The 18,043-nt window shown below is 38.1% G+C and overlaps 1 protein-coding gene across 2 annotated transcripts; it reads right to left on the reverse strand.

Moving 5' to 3' along the window:
• Positions 1–3,253: 3,253 nt before the first annotated feature.
• nipal3 (NIPA like domain containing 3) lies at positions 3,254–17,790 on the reverse strand. Of its 2 annotated transcripts, none has more exons than XM_036593738.1 (11): positions 17,560–17,790; positions 14,099–14,167; positions 12,824–12,995; positions 11,877–11,936; positions 10,827–10,972; positions 10,565–10,661; positions 8,693–8,828; positions 7,360–7,448; positions 6,498–6,561; positions 6,315–6,409; positions 3,254–4,690 (listed from the first exon to the last, which is right to left on the reverse strand). In XM_036593738.1, the coding sequence occupies exons 1-11, from the start codon at positions 17,611–17,613 to the stop codon at positions 4,503–4,505; spliced, it is 1,170 nt and encodes a 389-aa protein (XP_036449631.1). In that variant the 5' UTR covers positions 17,614–17,790; the 3' UTR covers positions 3,254–4,502. The 2 variants fall into 2 exon arrangements, with proteins under 2 accessions (XP_036449631.1, XP_036449632.1); XM_036593739.1 differs by lacking the exon at positions 17,560–17,790 and adding an exon at positions 16,391–16,405.
• Positions 17,791–18,043: the final 253 nt, after the last annotated feature.

Raw genomic sequence — 18,043 nt, forward strand, 5'->3', positions numbered from 1 at the left:
TCTGTGTTCACCGGCCGCGAGTAGCGACCAATCAAAGGCGAAGCTGTCATTGCGCCAGCCAATGGGGTTCGAGATTGCGGGACCGTTCTACTATTCCAGCCAATGGCGTTGGAGTAAACATACGCGCCCTGTGTGGTGAAAGCGTGAGCGATCTGAACAGAAGCACTACAAACTGAAGGTTTATAACTTAGAGACGAATTTAAACGATTTTCCAAAAGCGTAATTCTGTTATTGAGATGTAAACAGAGTCGTTTAAAGTGGTTTGGTGTGAAATGGTTAATTAACCAGCTGAAAAGGGACTAAAACCTAATGGTTTTGCCTTATAATGGGAAGTAGCTTAATGATTTCCAATACAGATCACTAGTTTTCTTTAGATCCCTTTAGGAATCGATCAGTGTAGAGACTCATTTCTTTACAGTGGTATTGATAGGAACCAAATGTCACAAATATAGACATTTTATTTACTATCCAAAACCACTACATGTGTCATCTGAGTTATTATATGTATGTTAAAGATGGTAAAATCTGAAGTAAGTTTTCTTTGGGGACTATTTTTCCTCATGCCCCATATGTATCCCTCCACCATCAATGGATTTCAAGGCCAAAATCTTCTCAAAACTATCGTAAAACAACATGTCAGATATCAGGCAGCGTATTCATAACCATTTCATGTAATAACTTGCTGTAAGGGAGTTTTTAGAGGTGGACGTCTGGTTCCTATCACCACCACTGTGAACAATTCTGACTCGGTACGTTTCTCTAGAACAGAGCATTTCACACCAAACCACTCTGAATGAAATAATTATGCAGAAAATGTGGTAGAATTTCCCTTTAATTACTATTGACAAGACTGTACAGTGTAACATGTATCCTCCCCAAAGCACTTGTAGTTCCTCCCACCTTCAGGATGCATTATCAGAAGGGAAGTCTTTAAACTGGAGAATCTCCCTCAAGAGAGTACTGCAGCAGATGTAGGTGTAGAAATGGTTACGTTTTTTATTTTGGTGGTCCATTAAATTCAAAAACTTGTGCACACAGAGTACATCGAGAAACAAACCCCTACAAATCTCACTTTGGCAAAGGCCTCAATCCTGCATCGCTAAATTTAGAGGACAATACCTCATCAACAAGCATGTGACAGCATTGTGTGTATGTGAGAATGCCCTTCTCCTAACGGGATCGTCCTGTGCCAGTCCAAAGCTGACAGCAGGGTCGGAGGTCACAGTGCGCAGGCGTTCTCATTTAACTAATGCCAGTGGCTGAGGGCCCAGACTTTAATCACTGCTCTGATCTCCACCCAGGAAAATACCTGCTGCCTGACGCCATGGTTGGATGTACTGTCACACACACACACACACACACGGTCTCTTGATTACACTGCATCTGAAGTGCCTGCAATCTACACACATCATTAAAGTAATTAAAAACAAGTCCAGCCACTTCAAATACTCACATCTCTTGTAGCATAAAGACGTTATATAACTGAGCTCTGGTGTAGTGAAAATAGCATTGAGCTGTATACATGTGGCTAGTCTTGCATGCTAAGTTTATGCTCGTGTGTGTAGCGGTACGGCCGAACATGTTGTATTCAGACAAAAGAGGAAGATATTACCCTGTGATAAGAATTTAGCAGTGGCAACCCTTGACTTTTAGAGCTAGGCCTTCAAATCGGCCCTAAATGTCAAAACACAAAGAAAAAAACTTCTGCTAGCATCCCTATAGGATTGTAGTAGTCAGTTATCACTAAGCTAATGCTGATTCACTTTAACACAGAAGCATCTGAAAGACATTTGTTGTTTTAGTTGAAGCTTGTAAAATGACATATTAGCATACACCGATCAGGCATAACTACAATTATATTATTTTATTTTATATTAATTTATATAATTATTATAATTATGGCCACCTCCTTGTTTCTATGCTCATTGTCCATTTTATCAGCTCCACTTACTATATAGGCACTTTGTAGTTCTACAGTTACAGACTGTAGTCCATCTGTTTCTCTGCATACTTTGTTAGCCCCCTTTTACCCTGTTCTTCAGTGGTCAGGACCCCCATGTACCCTCACAGAGCAGTTACTATTTGGGTAGTGGGTCATTCTCAGGACTGTAGTAACACTGACGTGGTGGTGGCAAAAAATGTAATATAAATGAAAACGCAGACTTATTTTGCTCTGCTTTAAGCTTTAGTTCAGCTATAGCCGCTTTTCTTGCATCTCCGACAGGAAACTTTTCACTTTTCAGCAAATGTAGAATAGTTTATTGTAAAATGTCTCTTGAATGAGAATCTGACTTCAGCTTCACGGCTTTTTAGTGTTTGACATTTTCTCGCTGCAGATTAAACGTATCAGGAAACCAGCTGGAGTGATTATAAATGCAAATAAGCCCATTTGTCTCTGAATTATGAATGTCTTAAATCTTTCCCTTTGCCTTTTCGTTAGCTACTAGCTAAGCGAGATTGTTGTCTGTGTTGCTATGGTGACTACCAGTTTGTGTGCCAATCTATAGGGTTAAATGTTGGTGACTTAGCAGTTCTACATTAACTCTGCATTACATTCACTGTGTGATCTTCATGACAGTCACATGAAACATGGGGAAGTGTCAAGTGGTTTATTTCTCAATGAAGGAAAAGAAAATCATAATAAGCAAATTTGTAAAAAGTGAAGCATTTATAACGGCCACTGTATTAATGCTTACAGGAGTAACGACCGCTTTATATTCTTCATATCTGTGCAGTACCGTTTGGTACCACTGGAAAGTGATATTTGTCACAGGACTGATGCCAGAAACACCACAAACAAAGGAAAGATCCATCTACATCAGAAGCCTGTCCCCGATTGGTCAGGTCCATAAGCTCTTTACAATCTGTGATCCCAAATTCAACCGGCCCTGGAGCGGGTTAGACATGCAACATGGTGATGTAGCCTGCTAAAAAGTGATCCACCATTGTGAGACAAAAAAAAAATCCAGTGTTAGCTTGAACTAAGCTTAAAGTTAGCTCGCTAAGCTTCGCAAGACTCAAATCACAAGGCAAACTGTAAGCCTTTCTTGAGGCGAATAAGGTTTGTAACAAGCAAATAGTAAATGTGGAGTTTTACAGCATCAGGACATAAAAATATAATATTTCTTGTCAGTATTTTTGAGCATGAAATCCATGCGTTTTTATCCACAGCAGATGGTAAACACAGGCACTGTGAAAGTTGACACCACAGACAAATAAGGCACAAAGAAGGCAAAGAAAAGACATGGAAAAAGAAAAAATATGTGCATATGTGCAATCGCATATCAGCCCTCACGGTCTAAAAACAACAAGAAAAAAAACGAGTATCTCCAAAATAGTAACCTTTACAAGAGAGGGCAAAACATTAATTCTTAAAGCAAATGCATGTAGAAAGATTTTATTCCAAGTCGTTTTAAAGCACTTCTATTGGTCTGTTCATCGTGAAATGTTCACGCAGTTGCTGTGTTTGAATAATGTTAAATAATAAAAAAAGAAAAAAAAATTTCTTACATCTGTGCAAATATTCTGATTTTAAATGATCCAAATTTCTGGAAATTTTTCATGTAACTGATGTATGGGTCATGTGCGCAATTTGTAACATTACTTAAACGTTGCTCTTTTCAACCAACTATGTGCAGCTCGCTGGTGAGAAAATGCCAGTTCCAAAACAGTTAAGCTTTGGAGAAAGAGTGAAGGAGCTTTCGCATTGTTTACTGAAACAACAACAAAAAATAGAAATAAATCAACTTAATATATAAACTTAAATATATTTCTGAGTTAATAAATTTACCAGCTTCACATATCGTGAATGATTTCTCCAGTGTAGTATGACTCAGGCTAAAAAGCCCTTAAGGAAAAGTAAGTAAAATCACGCTAAAATTACTTCACAATCTTTCCACTCCTGTGATTTTCCCACTACAATCTTTGTCAGTTATCATACGTCAGAATCAAGCTCTCTTTGGCTGCGATTAAAATACAGTGAAAACATTAAAAGGAACAGCTTAGTCAAAAAAGGTAATGTTGAGCTAACAATGAACGAAAACTAGCTTCTACTACCTTCCATTAGCCACACTAGCACTATTCCTTTAAGCTTACAGTGCTGATCCTCATAAAGGCTTTTTGGAGTTGCTTTTGCGCTCCGGCCCACAGTAGTTCCAAACCTGGAACAGTTTAATTGCCTTAATTCTCAGCTGGAGCTTCTACAGCAGTCCAGAAATTCCAGAACCTTTTTTTGGAATGCTCTACATGCTCCGGAATAGTTTGAACATTCTAGAGTCTGACGGAATCAAAGTCTTGTCCTTGACTGAAGTGACCAGAAAGGTGGATGCTTGTATTGTCTGAATGCAGAAGTTCACTCAAAAAAGCTTACACTAATGAAAATGAGCAGCCACCAATTAGCAACATGCAAGCGACACTGCTAATTGGTGGCTCCTGGCTTCCAATGACTGTTAACTGCATTAAAGTTATTCCATTAGTTCCTGGTTATGTAGTCAGCAGAGTGGTCAGTCTTTCTTCAGCTCCGATGTCTGGTACGGGTGACCAGGGCCGGGGGTCACAGCCAGATTCTCGTGGTTCATTGGTGGTAGTGCTGCAGGTGCCACGCCGTCGTTGTTTACGAGTGCTCCATAGGAGAAAGAGCCGTTGTAGTCCGGCTGAACAGCCCAGCCTTTCTCATGAATGGTTGGAATACCTGTGTCAACGACAACGACAAGGAAATTATATACTACACCAGAATCAGAATCACATTATTTCACCAAGTATGTTGCCCATACTGGGAATTTGTCTTGTTGAGTGACACAAGTATGACATATAACACACTAAACAGACTGGACAAGAAAAGAACAAATAAAATAAAAATACAGTCAACAGATTAGAGTAATAAAGGGCCATTGTGAAAGTGTGAATGTCTGTACATATGCAGATATGAATACCTATTCATATGTAGGACTGAGTAATGTATAATGTAATAACTGTTATATACAGACTTTTACAGATTGATATACATTTGTAAGATGAACATTTGTACATTTCAAATAAGTATTAAGCTACAGAAGAGCTATACTGTAATATGGTAGGGAGTTTGCTAGGCTCAGTTTAATCCAGTGTGGTTAACAAAGTATAATACAGTATAGTATACACAATATGGACAAAATATTGGGACCCCTCCTTATTACTGAGCTCAGGTGCACTGTCCAAAGATACCACCTCTGCCACAAGTCAGTTTGTGAAATTTCTGTCCTGCTAGATCTGCCTCAGTCATACTGTGAAATGGAAGTGTCTAAGAGCAACAACAGCTCAGCCATGAAGCGGTAGACCACACAAACTCACAGAGTGGGGCTGCCGAGTTTTTCAGGGGTTGACCCAGACCCCTTAGTTCCAGTGAAGGGAAATCTTAATTCTTCAGCAGAACAAGAAATATTCGGACAATTCTATGCGGCCAACTTTGTTGGAAATGTTTGGGGAAGGCCCTGTTCTGGATTTAGAATGGGATTTAGAAAAGCTCCTGTAAGTGTAATGTGTAGGCGTCCCAATATTTTTGTCCAATGTATGTTGGTATTATCATTTTTTCCCCATGTAGTTTCCCTCTGCACTCCTTCCCTAAATGTGTTGTTTCATTGGTCTAGAAATGTGCTAAACTAGGCCTGTGCCATAAAACAATAACAATTATTTTTGAAATCAAACATTTTTCCAAGAGCGCTGATGCGCCTTTGTTTTCAAAAAGGAAAAAAAAAGAAAAAAAAAAAAGATTGTCATTCTGTTCCTCAATGTGGTATTAGTGGCAAAGGCTTGAATTTTCAACAACTGCCACTTCAGTACACTAGGTAGCACTATGCGCCTTTCGTTCTCTAGACAGAGTGGTAGAAGTCTACCCATTCACTAACGACAGCACAAACCACAAGGCTTATCCTGGTATAATAGACAAAATTAGCTAGCTACATATGAAAAATAGATATATGAAATGTACAGTTGTATGCAAAAGTTTGGGTGCCCCTGGACGAATTACGTGTATTGTTAAAAATAAGTGGAAATGAGTTAACATGTCCTCACAACTGTGCATTTTAATACACATACTGTATAAAAAATAAAAACGTAAAACTCAGGCCTGTGCAGCAGTTGGGGCACCATTTTTTTTCCCAAAAACCTCAAATAAATAGAAATTATGCACTAAAAGTAACAGAAAAATGTCACATTTAAGTTGAACGAACTGTGAAAAGTAGTAAAACTGCTAAGAAATGCACAAAATTATAGAGAGTTAAGAAAGCAGTTTCTGTCAGTCGAATGTTACTGCACTGTTATGAGTAGCTGTTTGGCACCTTTCACCATGTCCATGGTCACGTAAGGCTCAAATGCTTTGGCTTTCTTCTTGTTTTTGGTGATTAAGAACACTCCAAGGAAGCACACAGCACATCTGGGGAAAGAACCAAGCAAAATTAAGCTTACGCTAGTCATTTACAGACTCAGCTTAGAGTTCAGAATATCACACATTTCTTACTAACCCCAGCAGAAACATGCAGATGTGCAAGATATCCTCGTGGTTGAACTCCAGATAGAATATGGCTCCTAATTAAATTAAAAAAAAAGAAAAAAGAAAATTTACATCATGACCAAAAAAATCATTAATTCTTTATTTATATATCACCTTTTGTATGAGCAATTGTAATTCAAATTGTTTTAGAAGTGGACACACAGTTCAAGATAACCTGAGAGAATAAAGAAAACAGCTCAAGTTGTGAGACTATAAAAACAAAAGTAAAATAAAAGCTGTTGGGATTTGCAATATTATGTTAGCACGAAGCTATTGCAGCAGCACATGGACATATTCTGGCAGTTCTATATGGACACTGAACACATATGTTTACATGCGTTACATATATCTGAGCTTATATATCAGTTTTACAGTGACTCTTCCAGAGTTCTGCATAGAGCTGCCGCCGCTGTTTTCCATTCCTTACAACTCACCGGAACCTGCTTAGACTGTGACTCATATTCACAGTCACTGACATATCTAGAACTTCCAGAAGGCCTAGACTGATGTTTTTTCACTTGAAATTGGTCCCACTATAAATCTAAGTGTGGTTGGTTGATTGCTCTGTTACTTTCTAATTATGTTGGTAGTCAATCTAACGTGTAAGGCCTTCAGTCCAGCTCCTTAAGTCCTAACCAATGGGAGAGCTCGCTTGGCTGTATCTACCTAGATACCACAGAGAAAACAACCCTGATTGGAAAATATTCCGTTGGGTGTTTTAGGATCTTAACCAATTTGATTTCAATCAAAACTTAATGAAATAAGAGTATTACTATAGCACTTGAAAGTTTCTTTAAACGGAAGCTTTCCCGAAGGTTCCTCACTGGTGTTACCTGCAGCAACAGCAAACACTGTGGAGAAGATGTAGTTGATGCAGGCGATGAGGGAGGAATCATACAAATGGGAAGCTTGTGCTAGAAATCTGGAAAAAAACAGAAAAACAAATAAATAAATAAACCAACATCTATCAGACGTGTCACGAAACTCAGGGAAATGGGGGACTGATCACAGCCATATTTAGACCAGAGGAAATGTCCCAAAACTCATCTTAAATCTAGTCTTGGGCTTGATGGGGACTCTGGTTAATCTGTGCTCAAGCTTTGAATCATACATAATGTTGATATATCCGAGTGGAATTTTGCACCGAGCCAATCAAATGATGTGAGAAACCATCAGAGGCAGAAGTCCTCAAAAATATTTCATTCTAGTGAAAAAATTTTAGATGGCTGCTGCTGTTTTTAGCTATATAACACGTGTTCACACAGCACGTAAAAGTGGCCCAAATCTGATCTTTTCCTTCAGATGTGACCTGTGTGTTATCTGTATGTCAGTGTAAACAGCAACAAACACACTGAATCTGACATTTTCAATTCCGATTTGAGACGCTTTCATATGTGGTACTGAAATCTTTACGTCAATCTAACTCGACATTTGTCATAATTTTGCGCTGACGGGAACTTGTAATCATTTGAGGTGATGTTTCTGTACGAAAAATTTGTAAGAGACTCATCCTCTGTGTTCAAAGAGATATTGAAAGAAATGACTGAATGCGGCCATAGGAGAACGAGGCTGCAGCGTCAAACAACAGTTAAAAGTCTGAAAGTTTAAAGAATCCGAGCACGCGAACCAAAGAAGTGACTGAGCCCTTTTACGGCGAGCTTGAGCCCATTCTGGGTGATGAGCCCAGCTGTCAGTCAGTGAAGCTTCATGTTCGCTCCTGTGATGCTGGCAAAGATGAAACTGAGCAGACTGGCGCTGGTTGACGGTCATGACTGTACACCTCTGGAAGAGCCACGTAAAGCTATGTGAAGCATTGTTCTCTTGCGCATGCGGGTCAGTTTAGGAGTGTGGCCTTTCACATATAGGTCATATTTAAAAGATATTGTGAAAAGCCAAACAAAAACATCAGATTTGGTGAGAAAATCAGGTTTGGGCCGCTTTTACCTGTTGTGTGAACGTAGCCTTAGAGATGCTGGACGGCTCTACGTGCTTTGAGGTGAGTGTATAATGATTTAGGCCTGCAGTCAGCTCCATGCTAATTGGTAAGTTATCAGCTTCCATTATTATTTAGCTACATTAGCCTTATAGCTCCAGTGCAAAACTAAAGATGCTAAAAAACTAAAAACACAACATTTCTTTGAATGCAAAGAGAAAGGATGAACTCACGATGCTTGAAAAATGATAGTGGCCACCATGCAGACAAACATGACGTAGAAGATGGGGTAGCTGAGCTGGAGTGACCCCTGAATGCTGAGGACCACCATACCAGACACTGCCTTCACTGTGATCACCGTCACAGAACCTAAAGGGCAAAGATCAGAGGGTTGTTACGATAACACAAGGAAAAGGGAGTCCAGTTCACCTTTTATTAGTAATACAATATTATAATAACTCAGGAACTAAGAGTTCTTAGTCTTTGGCTGCACAAAATTTAAAATACTGTATTCATCTGTGTATTGTGAGATTAACTCATCTTAAAGTATTTTCTGTAATAACAGCAAATTACTGTGAGGCTGATGTTGAGCTGCACTGCACAGCATGATGGGATGTGACAGCAACTGATTTAAAAATGTGTAAACAATTGAATAAAACCAATTTTAGATGTTTTTATTCTTACAATTCTGGTACTGGTGTTTTAACAACTATAAAGGTTTTGCCTTTTAATGTTTAAATACTGCAACACAATATAAAAAGTTTGTTTATTGATGTTGCCAGGTGTGAGTTTTTGGTCATGTTTGTGAAAATGATAAGCAAAGTTAAACAAATAGGTGCAAAACACTAAAAACATAGTGTTCATTGATTTTTCCATTTTACTTATTTTAAATATAACATATAAGTCTGGTAAAATGAAAAGTCAATTTATAATATGTAAATTCACCATAAATTACAGTTATTAGTGTACATTAATCTCAGCTTATTACTGTAAGTGTACAGCAGCATGCAGGTACATCACAGTAATCTTTAGACATATACTTACATTAATGTTAATTACTCTTAATATGGAATAGTAAATTATTATGAAAGTAATGCAACTAGTAGCGCACAATTTACTGTAATTTTACAGGATAATGACATTAATGCAAATAATATCATCCTTAAGGACTGAAATGTAAGAAAGGCCCATATCTCCAAAATGCTACCATTATAAGAGAAGTGCTCTTAATATATGCTAATGTAATTTAAAGTTGGCTTTTCAAAATTTCTATTTATCCATTTGTGAAGAAATGTTCACATAATGCAAGACAGCTGTCGCTTTCAAACTTTGAGAGGAAAAAATAAATAAAAACTGAAAAACAAAACAAAACAACAAAAAAACAAGGTTTTCTTATGATTAATAACAGATAAAAGCTAAAGTTAAAGGGACACTTTGAGCAAAACAAAAAAATAACTACCACAAAATCAGTTGTAAACAAGCCTGCTCTCCTACTACAACAGTGCTGCAGTAGTCTCTAGAGTGAGATTTTCCAGATTAAAGAAAAAACCCTTTTGATGATGCGTCTTGAAGGTGGGAGGAACTTTTGAGGTGGACAACTCCACACAGTTACTAAGTCTATTAGACTCTATTAAAGATCACTCCACTTGGTTTGAGGTGGGTGTGTAATGATTTAGGCTTGCAGTTAACACCATGCTAATTGGTGGGGTATCAGCTTCCATTACTTTTTAGCTACATTAGCCTCATAGCTCCAGTGCAAAGCTACTGCGGATACTTGAGGGAAAAAACAGAATGTTCTCCCCATTGGCTGGCTAAAGTAGAAGGAAGCCAAATGTAATGAATGTACATTAGCCTCTACATCTGTGGCTATACTAGCAGCCTGCATGTCTTTATCTCTGTGAGTGGATTCTGAATGGATGAGCTTATTTGTACAATGCATGCTGGGTATTGTATTTTAGGTTGGAACGCCCCTTTAACATAATGCACACTCAAACATGCTTACTGATCCTCAACAACTCCTCACTTATTTTGTGAAATGACTATTTATTGTGAATATTTTATAAAACCATGAAACGGTCACATGTGACAGTAAAGAATATCCTCACCCAGCAGCGCCACCAGCAGCAGAATGAGCACGAGGTAGTTAGCATTGCGTTGTTTATAGAAATACAGAATCAGGCAGAAGGTGATGATCTCCAGCAGCTGATAAACAGAAAAAAATACTTTATTTTAGTGAATTTAAAAAAATAAATAAATACATTTTGTTAGTTTTAATATGTTACCTTTTTCACACTGCAGGAAGCATGTTCATTTGTATCATTTTATTTTATTATTTTGTACTGTCTGTAGCACGAACTGAAGTCTCACCAGGTACAGGAGGAAAGGCCACCCAATCAGATGCTTCACGATGTTTTCTGCGTTCAGTTTCTCATGAGAGTTCGGACCAAACGTCACGAAAAGGTACGTGCCCCCGACGGTCAAGGCACAACCAAGGAATGATAAAATGTAGCGCTCTGAAAACACAAGAAAAACACCAGTCATTATGGGTAAAAAGTCTCAAACAGTCCATCCCATCATAGCTCTTTTATTCAAAGGAATCCCACTTACCTCAAATGTATTCAATCAGGCAAGACGTGTTTAGTGCACTGGAGCTACGAGGCTAATATTGCTAGCATCTGAAGTAACAGAAGCTTAGCATGGTGCTAACTGTGGGTCTAAGATATCACACACACCCTTCTCAAACTATGTGAAGCTGTTCAGTATCTCTAAACATTTGTAATTAGAATTAATTATTTGGTTTCTGACACTGTATGACTCTCTGTTATCTATAAACCTGGAGCGAAGTACGTGAGCATAGCTAGCATCTTGAAGCCTGAATTGTGTCTGTACTTTAGTTCATGTTTACGGATAACAGTGAGTCATACAGTGTCAGAATAAACAGAATCATGTCTATTAGAGATACTGAACAACTTCACACAGTTTGATGTGGATGTGTGATAATTTGGGCCTGCAGTTAACATGCTATGCTCTTTCCATAAGCTTCCAATTCTTGCTAGCTAAATTAGCTTTGTAGCTCCAGTGCAAAACAAACTAACTTCAAGCACTAATCATGTTCTTAATCGACTACATTTGGAGTGGGTGTAAATTTGAGTGGATGTACATTTTTTTGGTGTAAAGTAGATTTTTACTAAACAAGGACTGCTGCAGATTCCAAAACAGCCATTAAAACAAATGTTTTTGGCTAATAAACTCAGAGCTAATGGCTATGGCTGTGTTTCAGCACTTAAATGGACATCCCTCCATCCACTGTACCACTGCAGTGTAGCTCAAAGTGATAGTCGTGGCATTTGCATCCACTTACAGCATCATTTACATGTTGTTTGAGTGAATTACACTGTGGAAAGCTGAAGGACTTACTCAAAAACTCCTGTGGCTTCCATTTCTCTCTCAAAAACAGGAATCCTAGAATGCAGCTAGCTGTGAAGAGAATTGTTCAAAAATGTTACATTAATGTCAATGTGGGCTTTTATTGGTAATGCATCACTTAATAAGTAAGTGGTCTACAATGCTCTATAATGTTAACATGATCCATCAACAGTCATTCTGACAGTTTCAGTAACCACTATTCAGTATCTACCATGAAATCCAGCAACCACTACAAATTATTCAGTATCTACTGTAAACTATTCAGTAACTACTATGAATTATTCAGTATCTACTACAAATTATTCAGTATCCACTATGAAGTATTCAGTACCTACCATAAATTCAGTAACCCTTATAAATTATTCAGTGTCTACTGTAAATTATTCAGCATCCACTATGAATGATTCAGTATCCACTATGATTTTTTCTTTAACTACTATAAATTATTCAGTATCCACCATGAAGTATTCAGTACCTACCATAAATTCAGTAACCTTATGAATGATTCAGTATCTACTGTAAATTATTCAGCATCCACTATGAATTAGTCAGTGTCTACCATAAATTATTCAGTAACCACTATAAACTATTCAGTATCTACTTTGAATTATTCAGTATTTACTACAAATCATTCAGTAACTATTATGAATTACTCAGTAGGTACTTTAAATTATTCAGTACCAATGTTAAAATATTCAGTAACTACTTTGTATCACACCAAAAAAAAGTTGCTTAAAGTTTGCTTTGAATGTACATGATTCAAATATGTACACTGACTCAACACAAATGAAATGTCACATGTACATAAGTAATTTAACTTAATTTAAATTGGTGTAATATATTTCATTTGTGTGGAACCGATGTACAAATTTAAATCTTGTAAATTTAACAACTTTTTTCAGTGCATTTATTAAACACTGCAGCAATATATCACTCACCTATGACAGAGACCGCGCTGAGAGGGGCTATGAGAGAGAGGGGGGCGAAGGCATATGACACAAACAGCATCCCCTCGCCCACCAGCATCAGCAGGAACCCACTCCACCATGTCTTCGTCCGGTAGAAGTGCCGCGGATCTTTAGTGCCCGCCAGCACCACATGGCTGCGTTTCTGTGCAAGTAATAAAGAGGGAGGGAGGGAGAGGGGGAGAGGGGGAGAGAAAGAGAAAGAGAAGAGAGAGAGAGAGAGAGAGAGAGAGAGAGAAGGAAGGAAAAACAGATTCAGTTTTATGAGAATCGAGCACCAGCAACTTTTCATCTTCTAATAATATTACGAACGTGTAGAGGTGGCCAAATGACGATATTTAATCACTACTGCAATAAATTCTGTTACTGTGATAAGCGGTAAACTTTTCTGAGCACATTGTAGTTAAAGGGCCCACTTCTACTTTTTTAATTTTATTCTTTTCTTTGAGGTCTACTTATGTTGTTTCTGTGGTGTTATGTACCAAAAACAGTCTTTATTCACTTCTACATGACCATTTTCCAACCTCTCTTTATCCCTTATAGTTAAACACACTGTTTTGTTACTGTTACTGTGCCTTTAAGACTAAAATATGTAAATGAATGAGCTCTGTTCTGATTGGCTGCTCTGTATTGTGCCTCATTCAAAAAGCAGTCCATGCTGAAACACTCCTTATAGCTTCAGTGTGAATAGACGGGGCTAAACTGGACTGAACTGTATGCACTGGAGAGCAAATGGTGGTTTGAAACTTTGCCACTGTTTATATATTAAAATTAAAAGTGAGGAAATTGTGTTTTTCTATGATACGGAATGTTAAACACCTGTATACAGAGAGAGCATAACTAGGATTTAGTGCAGTGTTAAACAGGCCTAACAGGTGAACTAAAATAACTGTATTCATAGTTTTAATAGCTCTTATTTAAATGTGACACTATTAGTGTATTGTGTCTGTGTGTCAAAATATCATGATATATATCGCATATAAAATTTGTGTATTGTTTTTTTAGTGTATTTTTTAAATATTCATGATTGGTGGTGAAATTTAAGATTTCATTACGGTTTCATAAAGAGTCATTGTGAGGTGAGAGATCTGCAGCCCTGCAATTCAAATAAAAGAACCAAAACACTAAACTGATCAGCCCCACCCACTAACCTTTATTTTCCTTTCCGCGTAATGTCATGACTGAGGGTGTGCCCGAGGACACGCCTGGAAAACACATTGTTTGAAAGCACGTCACCTCATCACCCACCTGTATGCTCACTGAGATGCTGATGAGCAAGTTTCCAAAGATAGCCAGCAATGTGCCAATGAGGTTCTCCTGTGTGCCAAACGACAGTAAACACAAAAAAACAGACCAAACTGAACAGAAATGCTTTAATAATATTCAAAGACACTTAATATGACTGTAAGCAACACTGAGGCCCTTATGTGGGCTATCTGAAAGTAAAAGTGAGAGAGGGAGTGGCTTACAAGTTTTCCTTCAGCAGGTATTTGTATATACAAAATCACAAGCAGAACTCCACTATACATGCTTATGTTCTAACTACGTCACTTGGCTAGTGTGTACACTGGTGGTCAGAGTTCTCGCTGGAACATTAACCACTCTTAAGACATGGTCGAAGTTGTAAACACTACATCAGTGCTCTTGTTAAGGAGGAATTCCACTGATTTTTAATAGTGCCTCCAGAATTTAGAGTGATTCAGAGTGGTTTGGTGTGAAATGGTTCTGATTTCTTTACAATGGTGGTGATAGGAACCAGGGATCGCCATGACAACAACACAAATATAGACATTTTATTTACGTTTATGTTGATGATGGTAAAATAGTGGAAAATCTGAAATAATATGTTTTCTTTGGGGACTATTTTGCCTCACAACACCCTGCATGTTATGTATCCCTCCACCATGAATGGATTTTAAGCCAAAATCTTCTTAAAATAATCATAAAACAGTGTCTCAGTCATCAGACGATGTATTTATAACCATTTCATGTAATAACTTTCTGTGAGGGAGCTTTTAGATGTTGACGTCTGGTTCTTATCACCACTACTGTGAACAATTCTGACTCGGTAAGTTTCTCTAGAATGGAGCATTTCATACCAAACCACTCTGAACAACTCTGTTTACATCTGAATCACTTAATTATGCAGATAATTGTGAAAAGTCATTGGAATTCCTTTTTAACACACACACTAACTAAAAGTTTCGTACCCAGTCTTGCTACTGACCTACACTAACATAAGAGTTATAGTGACAATATGAACAAAAGTCTATGCACTAGGCAAGGGTTCTAGTTATAATGCTCTGTTTTTTACTTGTTACACTGATTATAACAACTAACTAACTAACCAATCAACTAAGTATAAGTGTTCTATTTACGACCGTAGCTATAACAACAGTTCTGTGCACTGGTGATGTTCTAGCATGCTGCTTTGTAAACATCAGGAAACAGTGTTAACAACTGCATGCCCCACAAAGCTAGGGTACATATCCGTACACTCACAGTCTAAAAGTTTGAAAATATTTCCCTATTAACAAGCACATTCTGTCCCAATTCTCACTTTACAGTAGAAAGGGGCACGCACGAGTACCCTCGATGCAGTGTGGCCAATCAAATGTGTTTGTTCAACATTGCTTTTGTTAGTTAAAATTGGTTTATTAAATTAACTTGTCATTGGGTTGTGTTGTGCTTGGAATCTGAGTTGTGCCATTGTGGTTATGCAAATCAGCTCATATTTAGGAAAGAAAAAAACATTATATCATGATCCTCTGTTCCAAACATATGTCCACATGCTGCTGAGGTCACCAAAGGGGCTTAGGACGCCATTTGGGACAAGTCTCAAGTGCAAGTGCTCTAGTCTGAATTCTAGACAGACAGTAAACTAAAGCTGTGTCCAAAACTGTGCCCTATTCACTATATAGTGCACTATTTTGGGGTTCCGCTATTTTGTAATGGTATCCGAAAAAGTGCAGAAGATCTAGTGCACTTAAACAGCCCCACAATGCACCGCAATAAGAAGTTTACAAAAGATATACCCTACCCTAATGTAGATACACATTATGCACTGTGTTGTAAGTAATAAGCAAACCTGTATAACATTATTGTACAAAATCGTTTATTACCATCCAATTAATTCTGTTCCCTATAATAGAGTTCTATATAGTGAGCCAGATTTTCAAATGTAGCATATAGCAACATATTAAATATTGAAATGGAGAAAAAATATATGCCCATTTTGAATTTGATGCCAGTATCTCAACTTTTTTGGAAACGGCACTGTACTTAGAACACTAGCTGGAACACTAGTTAGAGCACTAGTGAAATGAACAGAGTCTGTATTTTGGGGCTACACTAACTATTGAGTGCTGGAGTCTATAACAAATCTCTAGCTTTTTAACCATCTAAACCCTGTTTTCATAATCACAGGTGAAGCTAGTGTCCAGCTGTAGAGGTGTTTAAAGGTGTGTAGAGGAGTTTAGAGGTGTAGGTTAGCCTCTAAGAGTCCGGCTGTGTGAATGTAAACAGTGTAAATGGAGACGCAGTGTAGGAGGATTCTCTGTGTTTAAAGGTGTGTATAGGTGTTTAGAGCTGTATAAGGTGTTTAGAGGTGCATAAAGGTATATAAAGGTGTATATATGTGTAGGTTAGTCTCCGGCTGTGAGAATGTAAAGAGTGTAAACACAGACTCACAGTGCAGGAAGATTCTCTGTGTTTAAAGGTGTTTAGAGGTGTGCAGAGTTGTATAAAATGTATGTAAAGGTGTAGTCTAGTCTCCAGCTGTGTGAATGTAAACAGAGTAAACACAGACTCACAGTGTAGGAGGATTCTCTGTGTATAAAGGTGTATAAACGTGTAGGTTAGTCTCCAGCTGTATGGATGTAAAGAGTGTAAACACAGACTCACAGTGTAGGAGGATTCTCTGTGTATAAAGGTGTAGAAAGGTGTAGAAAGGTGTAGGTTAGTCTCCGGCAGTGTGAATGTAAACAGTGTAAACACAGACTCACAGTGTAGAATGATTCTCTGTGCATAAAGCTGTACAAAGGTGTTTAAAGGTGTGTAAAGGTGTAGGTTAGTCTCCGGCTGCGTGAATGTAAATAGTGTAAACAGTGTAAAGAGTGTAAACACAGACTCACAGTGTAGGAGGATTCTCTGTGTATAAAGGTGTATAAAAGTGTGTAAAGGTGTAGGTTAGTCTCCAGCTGTATGAATGTAAACAGTGTAAACACAGACTCACAGTGTAGGAGGATTCTCTGAGTATAAAGGTGTATAAAAGTGTGTAAAGGTGTAGGTTAGTCTCCAGCTGTATGAATGTAAACAGAGTAAACACAGACTCACAGTGTAGGAGGATTCTCTGTGTATAAAGGTGTATAAACGTGTAGGTTAGTCTCCAGCTGTATGGATGTAAAGAGTGTAAACACAGACTCACAGTGTAGGAGGATTCTCTGTGTATAAAGGTGTAGAAAGGTGTAGAAAGGTGTAGGTTAGTCTCCGGCAGTGTGAATGTAAACAGTGTAAACACAGACTCACAGTGTAGGAGGATTCTCTGTGTATAAAGGTGTATAAAGGTGTAGGTTAGTCTCCGGCAGTGTGAATGTAAAGAGTGTAAACACAGACTCACAGTGTAGGAGGATTCTCTGTGTATAAAGGTGTATAAAGGTGTAGGTTAGTCTCCGGCTGTGTGAATGTAAAGAGTGTAAAAACAGACTCACAGTGTAGGAGGATTCTCGGTCTCGGTCAGTCTGAGTGAAACTCACTCCTTCCATTTTTACCGAACAGTCCGAAGCCGCTGAAGCCGCTGAACCGAGCTAATAGTTTCAGGTGTCAGATCCTCATTTCTCTAAAACCCTTTAGTGACTATAAGCCGCCAATTTCTCTCGGTTTATCCGGTTTATCCTCTCTTGGCGCTGCTCGCCATCTTCCACAAACACTTCCGCTTTCGTCTGCCGCAGGTGACGTGTTGCGCACGAGCTGCCCGGCTTACGTCGCACTGCGCCGTATTTAATATGCATTTATGTTGACGTAGTTCTTCTCTCATATAAACCTCAGCGCCTTTATTGTGAGTAACATTAATGAAACGTATTAGTTAATGTGGAAACGTGTATTATTTGCTCTTTTGGAAAATCACAGAGACTATATAATGAATAACTGTTAATGGCTAAATTTGACATTCATAAATGGAAAATCTTAAGGAAA

Source organism: Colossoma macropomum, unplaced genomic scaffold (assembly GCF_904425465.1).
Source record: "Colossoma macropomum unplaced genomic scaffold, Colossoma_macropomum, whole genome shotgun sequence".
NCBI classification, from domain to species: Eukaryota; Metazoa; Chordata; class Actinopteri; order Characiformes; family Serrasalmidae; genus Colossoma; species Colossoma macropomum.